The sequence below is a fragment of the Cyprinodon tularosa genome, unplaced genomic scaffold (genome assembly GCF_016077235.1).
Source record: "Cyprinodon tularosa strain WSP-4 unplaced genomic scaffold, ASM1607723v1 ctg77, whole genome shotgun sequence".
Lineage (NCBI taxonomy): Eukaryota > Metazoa > Chordata > Actinopteri > Cyprinodontiformes > Cyprinodontidae > Cyprinodon > Cyprinodon tularosa.
Genome location: NW_024039529.1, coordinates 697,803 through 712,262, shown reverse-complemented (window position 1 = coordinate 712,262; position 14,460 = coordinate 697,803). Strand labels below are relative to the sequence as shown.

Genomic DNA, 14,460 nt, shown 5'->3' with positions numbered 1-14,460 from the left:
TGTTATATCATGTTTGAGCTGATGCAGTTTAAGCTGCAGTTTAGTTATACCTTAATTATTTCTATTTTCAGGAACTAGAATCTTTCAAAGGATGTATCACACTTATAATTTGGCCTTGCAGTTTTTTAGTTATTTGAATTTCCCTTTGTGTATGCAAAAAATGTGAGGATTACTTAAACTAGGTGGATGTTAAAGGAATAGTAGAGGATTTTCACGAATATTTGAAAAGACCCGCTCTCTCCACTTTAAAAAAAAATGCAGATGCACAACCATGCACCTGCTCCAGAGAGGGGACGCGTGAGAGAGAGCATGCAAAAGCCCAAGTCTCCTTGTGCACGCTCTGTTTAAAAGTTGCTGTTTGCATTGCTCATACAAGCGTACTTTCCAAAAGACAATTTGCTACTTTTCCACCATGTCAGAATCACCATCGCTAAGTGAAAATGGGGACAAGCACGTGGGATGGCCTTATGTAAACATATCACCAGAACAATTGACAGGAGGAAGACTTATTCTGATGATCCACCCGGAAATAGAACATCCTCCACTACACCTTTGACAGCTGATAAGCATGCAGCCACAGATATACCAAAACATAATAACTTTTCTTTTTTTTTCACTGTTAGGATAGTGTAGGATTGAGGTTCACTTTCCGGCTGGGTAACAATCTTAGGGAGCATTGGCATCTATAATGTAAAGATGCAATAGATTGGTTCAGATCAAATAATCTAAATATATTAGAATGGGCCATTTAGATTTATGTGTCTGACAAAATAAGAACCCACTTGTGCAAAACTGCAGGAGAAATATTTTAAAGATATACCATACAGCTATATTTGCAGCAGTTTTAAAAAATGTATTCATGTGTCAGAAGGAAAATACAAGTCATACTTTCACAGTTTTTTTTTTATTATTTTTGTAAAAGGAAATGTGAAAAATAAAAAATAAAATTCCTCTTCACACACCCCTTTAATATGTTACTTTTTGTTGATCTATTGCACAGTATAATAAAAAAAATGTAAGGTTGTAGATCCTATGATAAACACTTTTGCGAGGCACAATCGATGGAATTGCATTAGGGCTTTTATGTAGCCGCACAATATCAGTTAGAATCAGCGGTTTGAATAGGTCCAAAAATAAAACTATAATCTCTAAGGAATGGTCTTTGCTTTTAAAATGAGTACACAGATGATAAATATGGCCCAAATAGTGAAGGAAAAAAATAATGAGTACTTAGCTTCTCTTTGAAATGTTTTAGGATTTGTTAAAAACAGCAAAAAAATGCATGGATAAATAGAAATTGCTCTCTATAACAGACATTTAAATGTTCCTGGGGGAGTTACCCTGTAGATGTAAGAGACTTACTGTATAAAAAAATGCAGCTTTTGCTGTCAAGAATTCACAAAATATGCTTTTAGATTAGAACCTCTTAACCTCTTATTTATTTATTTTTTCATCAGAAAGGAGCTTTGCTATTCATTATCAAGTATTTACTGGTTATCTACATTTACATTTACTACATTATTGTAGTAGATGAAAAAGAAATGTTCATGTTGCTCTGACAAGAACTGGATTAAAATCACTGTTCATTTGCATTTTCTGCTCCATTTTTCTTGTGGACAAACAATCGCGTAGTGACAAACAGGGTCGTATATAACAGCTTCTTAGCAGGCAGAAAGCCTTAAGGCATTTTCTTAAGTGACATTTGCAAGCACTAAACATATGCTTGAAGAATTGTTTTTTTATACACTGTTTTCAGCTCTTTAAAATGTCCTTGCCAAATATGACTTCAATTATTGAAAAGGCAGGAAAAGCTGCTCTGGATTCTGACCTCAAATCAAAAAGGGAAAATTAATAAGAATTCCGAGTAATTCTGTCGTTGAATTGTATGCGCACAAATAAGAGAAAAAGATTATTTCAGATCGTAATACAAGGGCAACCTTTTTCGTTTTGGATTTTTACATTTGAAAACGATTTACTCTGCTATGAATAAGGAACTTTAGTAAGGTTCAATTTACTTCTGCAACAACATCTGTAGTAGCTTTGCAGTGGGTTTTGATTAAAATCCTGCAACAGAATTAACACGATTTTCTGTAAGCCTTCATAAATTTTATAAGACACAGGGTGAAAACAACTGTAACAGGAAGACCACACGCCGACACATATCATCAGCTTGGAAGTTCTCCATTGTAAGCTAAGAGGATGTGATGGTTAAATTGTGTGCACAGCATTTCAGACACATACTACAGAGAGCAAAAAGAAAAAAAAAAGAGTAGCTAGAGTTTCCAGATCAATAATTTATGTGTGAAACACTTCTCACCATCCATAGTACTGTACACAGCAAAGTACAAACTGTTATTTATCCAAAGGAGCCATTTACCAAAAAGGAAACAAAACTGCTGACCTCAATGTGAAGCTGTTGAGAGATATCACTGCATATTTGCCGCCTATAAACTTAAGATCTAGAAATGTATACTACAATAGATTTACCACCCAAAATGCCTAAAATGATATTGAAAAACATTTGTTTTCTTTTTTAATTTGAAATCTATTTTAAATGCTAATATGCTGCTAAACATGACCAAATAAATAAAGTAAAAATAAAAAAGGAAATAATGCATATCTACTGCCCATGCTATGATTTACATTAGGTAAGAATAATGAATAATAAAGTCCCATGCCTACAAAGAAACAATCACTGCATATTCAAATTTCAAGCTTATTAATGTTGATTTTTGAAAATCTGTTATTAAAAACTCAAAAATTTTCTTCCAAGAAAATATTAATGTAATACCAATTAAAACAAACATGTTTTTAAAGGAAATGTTCACCTACTGAACAGCACTTCTTTGTACTGTACAATATAAAAAATTAATACTTTGTTAGGACTTTCCTCGCTTCTATTACAGCACTGCATCAAAGCGGTGTTACATCATCCTTTGCTTATATTGCCATGTGAAGGAGTCCAGGTTATTGTCATGATATGTTTATTTGGATTTTGGGTTCTTTTCAAGTTTTCTGTTTGGTTTTCAGTTAATATTTGATTTATGTTCTTCCGTGTTTTCTAAGTCATTAGTTTCATTTCCATTTAGTGTCATCTAAGTTCTTTTTCTAGTTATATTTAAGTGCCGTTATTTTACTTGGTTACCATTTGTTGCCCCCTTGTGCCAGTCTCCTTTCCCCTTGCTCTTTTCTAGATCCTTCTGTCCACACCTGCTCCCAATCAGTTGATTACTCCATTCATTGTTCTGTTTGGCATATATACTCCTCCTTTGCAGTTACTTTTTGCTGGATTCTCTTAATTAACTCCTGAAGCCCTGTGTTTAACAGCTTACCTGCATTGTTGCGCTTGGTTTCTAATCTTTGTTCTCACAATACCTCACAGATTGTCTATGCGGCTAAGGTCAGCTTTCTGAGTGAGGTGGCACAGAGAAACTGTTCATTAAAGCAGGTCGTAGCACTTTTAGTGATGTGCAAAGGTACCTTTGTCCTGCTGTAAAAGGAAATCAGGAACTCCATAAAGCTTGCCTTAAAGTGGAGGCATGCGGTGCTTTAATGTCCGCTGGTTGATGCATGTCATGACTGGTTCTAGAAACTAAACACCAAACAGATTGGATTCTTGTCTCTCCACTATATCACACTTTTTCCTTCCACCCTTCTTTTAAGGGATATCTTTTGATATAGAGGAACAGCAATAACCTACTAGTGGAAGATGTCAAGGCCACTGAGTAAACTACAAGTCAGCACTATACTATGGAGGACTGACTCTGCCATATATTAAAATAAAGACAGAAATAAATAAATGCTCAATAGATAAATAAGCATACAATTAATTGCCACCAAAAATACAATAAACATATAAATGTAAGTAGAAATTAAATTATACAGTGAGACATAAATGTATATAACTCTTTTAAGTAGCTTCTTTATTTATTTGCCTTTGTAATATTTACCTTATTTTATTTTTTTTGTCCTTTATAATCTTGAACTTTATTTTTTTATTACTTATATTTTTAAGTATTTATTTATGTGCATGTTATAACATTTTTGTCTGTGTTATTCTTCCTTTGTATTTTTTTACCCTAGTTATTTCTTCTTTATTTCTATAATGTTATAAATCTTGGTGTCATGATGGACTCAGACCTGAACCTTCAGAGGCACATCATGTCAGTAACTAAATCAGCTTTTTAAAACCTAAAGAAAATTTCCGGGATTAAAGTGGTGGTGTCCAAATGTGATCTATAAAAAACACATGCATGTATTTCTCTTTAGCAGAATTGATAACTGCAACGGTGTCTTCATAGGTTTGCCTAAAAGGTTCATCAGACAGCTGCAGCTGATCCATATCGCTGTTGAAAAGAGCACACCAGCCCATTGCTGAAGCCCTTACACTGGCTCCCCGCAGCTTAGATAATAGAAGTTAAATCCTTCTCCTAGTATATTAATCAGCACCTAAATATATACAGATGTGTTTTGAAAGGTCGTTTCAGTGTGTCCACCTCCCAGTTAAACTTTAACTAAGGAATTATTAGTTGAAATTTGTGGTCCAACTGTTTTAGTTGGTTTAGTACCTGTGTTTATCATGTTTTTATCTTTACTTGCTTTTATTATGCTTTTATATGTCTTTCTATTTCATTTTTTAATTAATGTAAGTGAGGAGGGGAGGCCTATTGGTTGGGGCATAGAGCAGTTTGAGCCCCACTTCCACAGATTGCCACTCTGTGTCTCTGAGCAAGAACCTTAACCCCACACTGCTCCCCAGGTGCCGCTCGAGGGCACTGGTGTCAAAAGTACACACATTTGTTACTTAAGTCGAAATATATATACAGCAGTTAAAAAACACTCTGGTAAAAGTTGAAGTATCAACTTGACCTCTTTAGTAAAAGTGAAAAAGTATGAGCTCCAAAAACTACTTAAAGTATAAAAATATAAAGTAACCTTTGAAAAAAACAGCAAGATGCCACTATATGAACTGAAAGCTAAATTTTTTGACAATTTTGAAAAATTCTTTGAGATAGGGCCAAGGATGAGGGAGGTCGTGTTGGTCTCCGTCTCCCGATACGCTCTCGCCTGTGTCCGACCTTTCAGACATTTCGTCATCTTTTTCTGAATCCGACATTGTAGCATGGCATAGACAATTCACGTTGCAGTTTGAAGAACACCTGCTTGTTTCTGATCATTTTCTTTAGCTAACCAATTATTTTTTGCGTTATATGACTCATCCAATTACACTATTTTTCACTAGAGTGGTGGATAGTGCCAATGGTCTGCATTGGACGGCACACATTATGTGAAATAAATATTTACAAACATTAAACCGAAGCCAAGAGTAACGAGTAACGGGTTAGTAAAATGGGTAATGGAGTAAAATATAGATACCTAAAAAGTGTACTTAAGTACAGTGATTAAGTATTTGTACTTCGTTACTTAACACCTCTGCCCAAGGGGATGGGTTAAATGCAGAGGTAAATTTCTCCAATGTGAGATCAATAAAAAAACTTCAATTATTTTTTAAAACACTTTAAAATTGTTGTTGTACTGATTTGTGCTATATAAATAAATGTGCATTGCCTTTGTCAGCAAAAAAAGTTGATATAGGGCTGAGTAGTCGTTTGAAGCACCATCTTGATTTGGCTTCACCAACTACAGGTGCTGGTCATAAAATTAGAATATCATGAAAAAGTAGATTGATTTCAGTAATTCCATTTAAAAAGTGAAACTTGTATATTATATTCATACATTACATACAAACTCATATATTTCAGATGTTTATTTTGTTTAATTTTGATGATTACAAATGACAACAAATGAAAATCTCAAATTCATCATATCAGAAAATTAGAATATTACTGAAGACCAATAAAAACAAAGGATTTATAGAAATGTTGGCCAACTGAAAAGTATGAACATGAAAAGTATGAGCATGTACAGCACTCAGTATTTAGTTGGGCCTCCTTTGGCCTGTATTACTGCAGCAATGCGGCGTGGCATGGAGTCGATCAGTCTGTGGCACTGCTCAGGTGTTATGATAGCCCAGGTTGCTCTAATAGTGGCTTTTAGCTCTTCTGAATTGTTGGGTCTGGTGTATTGCATCTTCTTCTTCACAATACCCCATAGATTTTCTATGGGGTTAAGGTCAGGAGAGTTTGCTGGCCAATTAAGAACAGGGATACCATGGTCCTTCAACCAGGTACTGGTAGCTTTGGCACTGTGTGCAGGTGCCAAGTTCTGTTGGAAAATGAAATCTGCATCTCCAAAAAGTTGGTCAGCTGCAGGAAGCATGAAGTGCTCTAAAACTTCCTGGTATGTGGCTGCGTTGACCCTGGACCTCAGAAAACACAATGGACCAACACCAGCAGATGACATGGCACCCCAAACCATCACTGACTGTGGAAACTTTACACTGGACTTCAAGCAACGTGGATGAAGTGCCTCTCTTCTTTTCCTCCAGACTCTGGGACCTTGATTTCCAAAGGAAATGCAAAATTTACTTTCATCAGAGAACATGACTTTGGACCACTCACCAGCAGTCCAGTCCTGTTTCTCTTTAGCCCAGGCAAGACGCTTCTGACGCTGTCTGTGGTTCAAGAGTGGCTTGACACAAGGAATGCGACAGCAGAAACCCATGTCTTTCATACGTCTGTGTGTGGTGGTTCTTGAAGCACTTACTCCAGCTGCAGTCCACTCTTTGTGAATCTCCCCCACATTTTTGAATGGGTTTTGTTTCACAATCCTCTCCAGGGTGCGGTTATCTCTCTTGCTTGTACACTTTTTTCGACCACATCTTTTCCTTCCCTTTGCCTCTCTATTAATGTGCTTGGACACTGAGCTCTGTGAACAGCCAGCCTCTTTAGCGATGACCTTTTGTGTCTTGCCCTCCTTGTGCAAGGTGTCGATGGTCGTCTTTTGGACAACTGTCAAGTCAGCAGTCTTCCCCATGATTGTGTAGCCTATAGAACTAGACTGAAAGACCATTTAAAGGCTTTTGCAGGTGGTTTGAGTTAATTAGCTGATTAGAGTGTGGCACCAGGGGCCATCAATTTTGAACCTTTTCACAATATTCTAATTTTCTGATATGATGAATTTGAGATTTTCATTTGTTGTCATTTGTAATCATCAAAATTAAACAAAATAAATATCTGAAATATATGAGTTTGTATGTAATGTATGAATATAATATACAAGTTTCACTTTTTAAATGGAATTACTGAAATCAATCTACTTTTTCATGATATTCTAATTTTATGACCAGCACCTGTAAGTTACAGTATCCCAAAAGAAACTTCCCAATCACAATTAGTAATGTTATTTTTTAAGTATATAACAATGATTAATGGATATCAGTTGAAATTTACTTTTTGCTTTATTTATAATTTTTTTGTCTATGTTTTAATAAAAGCAAAATTGTGTACTCTCTTCCTGTTGACTTACATGCACAATTTATTTAAAAACAGTGAACTGTTTCTGCCTTTCTAATGTAAATCTTTTTTTTTTTATTCAACACCAGCAGGGCCACGTGCAGAGTGGACAATCTGACAAAAAGCTGTCACACAACAGCAAGAATGCAGACGGAGAGAACAGCAAAAAGACAAAGCCCCACGAATACAAGTGAACAGACGGCATGTCATAGCAGAGCAGCCCGCGTCGCCTGGAGGATCTTTCTAAGAGCACACACTTGCGCACTGTTACAAGGAAAAAACATGCGCCAACATTCTTCGACTTACACGCTCACTTTTTAAAACACACACATAAACACACAGACACAACCACAAACAGCGAGACATATGCACATCAGCATTGAGAAACTGGAACTTTCAACAAAATTCAATCTGTTGTCTGACAACCTTCATGGTAAAATGGCATGCATTTAGATATTCTTTTGGAAGCTAGCAATGGCGCTCGTAACTTGTTTCATGATTGTTCATTTGTTGTTTTATTATCTGAGTTTTATTATAAGTGAGGACACTGCTTTCTAAATGTGTGATCTTTCTAGAAATACCCTTTGCACTGGTGAGGTCTGACACTGTTTCCTGTGATAAGTATATCAATTGACAAAAAAAGTACTCCTATTATTACTACTACTACTACTATCACTACTACTACCCAACTTAGACTATTGTTTGTCACTCATTGTAGCAAGGTTAATTTACTCCACATTTTGAAATATAAAGGCTCAAGTTGGCTGGCCAACTGTTCAACATTTAATATTCAGCACTCTCTCTGCCTTTAACACTCCTGAGGCAAAGAGCCAAAGACTCACAATGGGTCGTCTCCCTGAGAATGTGCCATGCACTGAGTAGTAACTTCTAGCTACATGTATCTATGTTATCTGACCTCCCTGTGTCCTTTAAATAAACTGTAATTTTCAGTAAATGTGTGAAGAATAAACGGTGATTTGTGGGAAAGAAAATGAGTGAGCATGTTTGTGATCTGAGAGAAGAATCCCGACTCAGGTTTTGCAACCCCTGAATACTAACAGCTTGTCACACATCACACATATCTGCAGGCAACTAGAGTGCTTGTAATGGAAGTGTCGCTGCTTCTCTCAAAAGATAATGATCCATCTGCGTAGCATTCAGAGGTACCTTTTGACAGAAATGCAAAGTCATAGTCCTGACAAAGTCATGGAAAAATGATAAAGTTGAACATAATTTAAGAATAAGTTGTTTACAGTTAGTAAAAATGTTTAGAGATTAAATAAATTAATCTTTAGTTGCAATTGCATAATATTAAACCAAAATGTATCCATCTGGTAACAAATCCCAGAGCTTTCTGTGGTTAAATGTTGCGTTCAACAAAGGAATTATTAACACGTTTTACAAAATAGGACACCATTTAAATTTTTTTCTAAGCATTTCAAGAAAATGGTATTTTGACAGAGCAGAGAGAAATATTAAATTCCTTTTTGCCATCTACTATAGTGAAGAATACTTCGTTTGAAACAAAGACCTTCCAAGAGCAGACCTTCTGAGGCCGAATGTTTAGAACTTCAACAAATAACTTTGGGACTTGAATACAGCCACACATAGATACACATATTCCCAACTTAATTATTTGGTTTACATTATGCTAATTTGACTAGCAAACAGGGGAACTTTTTAAACAAGATGCACCATTACACAGAATAGTCCACAATATTTTATTAAACAATTTCTTTGAAATATTTCTTTGTGTTAGAACATGGCTTCAGGCCTACTATTCGGTACCTGGAAATAAAAAGGATCATAGGAAATAAGGGGAATTTAAATTATATCAAAAATAATTGAACAAACAAAACTTGCAATGCAAAAGGAAACAAATTAGTGAAGCAAAACAAAAGCAAACACATTAGTATTTTCAATAATAAGCAAACAAACAGAAAAAATAGCAAGCACTTCAAACAAGGGAACAAATTGTCATTGTCCAATTTCATATGCCTTTCAATGGGGCCAGAGGAGTCATGCCCTGCTCACTCCTGCCCTGCCTGTCCAATCAGCAACAGGTTTTGTTGAGAGCAGCCCAAACAGACACAGTCAAAACAAGACAGCAGTGTCCAAAGCGCTGCAGCTCGTAGACAACCCCAGGAGTGGAAACACAGCCTTACCAGGAAGAAAGCGGACCAGCAGGTGAGGACTAGATGGAAGCCGCAACAACCTCCAGCTGCAGCCGCCAACAGCAGCAGAGCAATGCTGCAGAAACACATGGCAAGTGGCACCAAAGCCCAACCACAATCCCTTCCACAGATGGCCCAAAAGGCACTTACGATTTTAGATGAGCGGATCAAGCACACCAGCTACTTTGGCAGCCGATGTGTACGGGAAACAAAGACACATGCACTAGAGGTGGGCGGATCGATACTAAAATCGATACTATCGATACCAACTTTGGTATTGATATTGAACAATATTTGTTTTACAAGATTGATACTTTTTATCCTTTCCCGCATGCACTAACTACAGCAGATTCACCTGTCTTTCAGTCTGTATTACAGCGTTTTGCTGCTCCCCCTCCCGACTTGTCGCAGGCTCAGCCTGCCCCGCCAATTCAGCTCTCTCTCCATCAGACACATATACAACTGCGATGCTCCTCAGGGGAGCAGATAAACATGGAGAAGAGGGAAAGAAGCTGTATGGTTTTGTAAAAAGTCGGTTAAATGCATTGGAAACACAACCAATTTATATAAGCACATGAAAAACCAACATGAGCAAGAAAACGTCAAGCTACAGAAACTTCACTCATTGCCCCAATAGACCCTCAAACCTCAGACAGACGTCACTGACAGAGGCTTTTCAGACCTCCAGAGAATATCCAGGTAGATAAGAGTGATCACCTTCAAATTAACTTTCAAAGTCGATATCATATATCATATGTTACTGTAGCCCACTCAGAAAGTGTAATTAATTAATTAAGCCCTTGAAAGAACCCAGTACATTTATCCAATTAAAACATGTTATCTAAGTGGGCTAATCCTTTATTTATCCCATAATGTGGAAATTTATAGAATTAAAGCAACAGACAAATGCACATAATGCAAAGAATGACTGAAAGATATAATATGAGCTATACTATGGACAGAACATTTTTAATTCTATTATTATTCATTGGTAATAATAAAATAAAAATCACAGAAACACTGAAAGGTCAACAGCTCCATAAAGCTTAAATGTAAAAAAGTATCGGTATCGTATCAATATCGGCGATACTGACATGTGTTGAATTGGTATCGCATCGATTACAAATTCCCGGTAACGCCCACCTCTAACATGCACCTCGTAGAGGCCGTTTCAGCTATGAAGCCATCTGGGGGTGTGCAGGTGGCCCATTGGTTAGCGTGCACCACTCATGTATGGAAGCCTTAGTACTCAACGTGGCCGATCCGGGTTCGAATCCGACCCCCCTCTTATAACCTCTTTCCTGTCAGCCTACTGTCGAAAAAAGATTACAAAAAATATTTATATATTATATATATATATATATATATATATATATATATATATATATATATATATATATATATATATATATATATATATTTTTTTTTTTTTTTTTTTTTTTTTTTTTTTTGGTGGGATTTAGACTTGAACCTTCAGAGGCACATAAAGGCAGTTACTAAGTTACTCTTTTGTGTCCTGAAGAACATTTTAAGCATCAAATGACTAATATCTAAGAAGTCCATCAGACGGCTGTAGCTGCTTCAAACCGCTACGGCCCGTGTTCTCACTACAACTAAGAAAGTAGAACACATCAGCCTGATTATGAGGACCTAACACTGGCTACCTGTAGCTCAAAGAATGAACTTTAAAACCCTTCTGTTATGCTGTGCTCACACCAAAGGTGTTTTAAGCATCAAAAGCGCCTAAAGGCAGAAATTTTGACACTAGGTCAGACACTGGATCAAACTGTGGTCAAGTTGCTTTAACACTTAGACGCCCTGGATGCTCGGTGCTCTGGTTGTTTATCTGATCTGTTCTGTAGCTTCAAGATAGTGTAGAGAGCAACTTGGCTTTATTTACTCTATGAGTTTAAAAAATTGTTTGGCAAGTTTTTAAACTCGCCAAATTGTTTGGCAAGTTTTTTAAAGAAGAAAGTCCACCTCCACTCTCATCTGTGCAGTCAGTTCATCAGGCTTATGATCCTACAAAACAATGTTGTACTTGTTCTGAGCACCTGACCTCCAGCTTACCACCGACTGGCAGCGCTGGAAATCCGTGCTGAAAGCTCTGTACTTTGTGCGAATCTTGTGTTGGATTTCCATCTGTCATTCGGCGGCTGGAAGTGTATAAAGAATTTTTAGGTTTGTGGTAAAAACTGCAAGTAGCAGAATATACAATTGAATATTTTTCATCAGCAGGTTTTAACGTTTTTACCAAATTTGGGTATTTATAAACTGTTACACCATAGTTCATAAAAATATATTTTAATGCAATTTAATACTGATCAGAGCTCACTCTTTTCATTGGAGCCTGCATAACAATCCATTCCTCCATCTTTTTTTTTTTTTTAAACCTTAGGAGTTTTATCCCTTGATATTTATTTATTTTTCATATGCAGACAGCTTTGTAGAAACAATAACAGCATGTAGCGGTTACCTAGAAAAACACATGGATCAACTTTTCTGATTAGTTGACGCTTTGGTGTCCAGCGACAAAAGTTCAATTTTTATTTATTTTTTTTCATCTTCACTTGCTTATTTCTGTTTTTATTTTCCTTTTTTTCGTTGTGAATATCATATAAAGCAATTTGGAATGTCTTTTTAATGAACTGTGCCATATAAATGAACTTACCTTGCCATGCCTTCCTTAAGGCAACTTTTAAAATGGTTTATAATGTATCTTTTCAAGCATCTTTTTTGTTTTGTATTTCATTATTAAAAGCGACCTGATTTTCTCACATATATTACTGATCACATTTGATTTTTTTCAGAATGTATTAAAATATCTTACAAGTTTCAAAGAAAATGCCTAAACATGAATTGATTAAAAGAAAAGAATTCATTAAAAGAAATAATGTATTACAAAACCATAAATTTAGTATATTGTAGCGGTTAAACGGTGCTGTTATGTGTTATGTGTTTCGCATGAGGCTTAGCGGCAGAAAAGAGAGCCAAACCGTGAGTGAAAAGGCTATCTGTCCGAATGAGAACACCTGTGTGTTCCGCATTAAAGTTGTTAATGTTCTGGCTATCTGACTCCGTGTGTCTCTTCACTGGGATCTCAACGGAGGTTACATTGGTGTCAGAAGTGGGATAGCCGAAAATGACATCCCTACAGAACATTGAACGGCTGCTAGCCGAACTGGAAGAAGAACTCACTTTCACAGAGGGGCAGCCTAGCTCAGAGAGACGGAAAAGAAAAAGCAAATTGCCTTTGTCAAGGCAGGTGGAACGAAGCACGGAGGAGCAAAGCGCGGGGAACACTCGAACCAGCAGCAGCCGACCAGACGGAGGGAGTGCTAGCAGCTGACCAGACGGTGCGAGCGCTGTCCGCGGGCGGCCTTTGTCAAGGCTGGTAAGTGCTCGCGTCCCTGCTTCCCCGCCTACCATCAGAAGACAAGAGTCGGAGAGGATTGCTGGGGAGGAGGTTTCCCAACGGCGTCACCCCCCAACTCTACCCAAGCTCCCTCGTTATAATGGGGAGACAGCCCTGGATGGTTACCTTGTCCAGGTTGAGATGGCTGCTGAACTGGGTAGCTGGTCCCCAGAGGAAACAGCACTTCAAGTCGCCTTGAGCTTAGAGGGGGGTGCCCTACAAGTGCTGTCTGACCTACGACCAGAAGAACGCCACACTTGGCCGTTGATCCAGGAAGCTCTTCGGAGGCGCTTTGGCAGGAGGATTTATGCTGAGCATGCAAGGGAACAGCTGATTAATCGCCGGCGCCTGGATGGTGAGTCCTTAGGTTCTTATGCAGCTGACATTCTGTTACAAACTCGACAAGGTTACCCTGATCTGGAGAAAGCGATACAGGAGAAACTTGCCCTCCAGGCCTTCATTAGGGGACTTCGCCCAGCCAGACTTCGTGAACTTATCTGTGTCCACTCTCATAACAGCTGGGCAGCGGTGCTGGAGGAGGCAGAGAGGGTAGAGCCTATTCTAAGCGTCAAGAATACCGCTCCAGGGGTGAGGCTGTATGCAACACAAGCTTGTACTGAGAGTGATGACGAGGATAACCTGAGACAAGCAACGGCTGTCCAACCGCGAGCACCAACCGGGGGGCGGAGACGAAGAGGAGCAGAGTGCTACCGTTGTGGAGAGCTGGGGCATCTGGCTCGTGATTGACCAGCTCCACGTAAAAGAGACCTACAGCCTCCTTTAAACTGATTGGGGGTGGTACCAGAGGGGGCCTGCCACCACCAGAATACACCCCTACTACTGAAAATGCAATGCGATTGGGACGACTAGGCAGCCCACATGGACTATATGTGAACATTAGGCTCAATGGTGTTGCCCTCTGTGCTCTGATAGACACTGGCTCCACGGCCTCCTTGGTTCGACCGGGCATACTGCCTGGGACTGAGGTACCAAGTCCTAGAGGATGGTCCCTAACCAAGAAATACATCACCACGGCCACTGGGGAGCGCTCAAGGATGAAAGGCTGGCGGGTCCTTGATGTGGAGGTGGAGACTCAGAAAAGTCAACACATGTTTTGGCTGGCGAAAATCCAGGACCCCTGTATTATTGGATTGGACTTGCTGGCGGCGTGGGGGGGCATCATAGATGTTACTTCAGCCACGCTCCGAGTGGGCCACAAAGCTGTTCAACTTCACTCCCAACGTCAAGAGAGGATGCGACAGGTTAATGCACCAACAATGTCAGAAGACCACAGCAGGGCCCCACAAAGACCACTGGATGACTTGGTGGGGACGGAGGAGGCCCATGCAGAACCGCCATCAGAGGAGACAAGGCTGTACGGGAGCTGTGCCTGCGGAGCTGTGGAGGACTGGGGCAGGAGCAGAGTGAACGGTTACAGGGCCTGCTGGAGGCCTAC

The 14,460-nt window shown here is 38.6% G+C and overlaps 1 protein-coding gene across 2 annotated transcripts in view; it reads left to right on the top strand.

Annotated features, from left to right (window-relative positions):
• Positions 1-8,407, top strand: part of luzp2 (leucine zipper protein 2) — a 216,775-nt gene extending 208,368 nt beyond the window's left edge. The window contains exon 12 of one of the 2 annotated variants that reach the window (XM_038270645.1): positions 7,508-8,407. In XM_038270645.1, coding sequence (XP_038126573.1) covers positions 7,508-7,609 — 102 coding nt within the window. In that variant the 3' untranslated portion in view covers positions 7,610-8,407. Of the gene's footprint in view, positions 1-7,504 lie in introns of both variants that reach the window. The other variant, XM_038270644.1, reaches the window with a different exon arrangement.
• Positions 8,408-14,460: the final 6,053 nt, after the last annotated feature.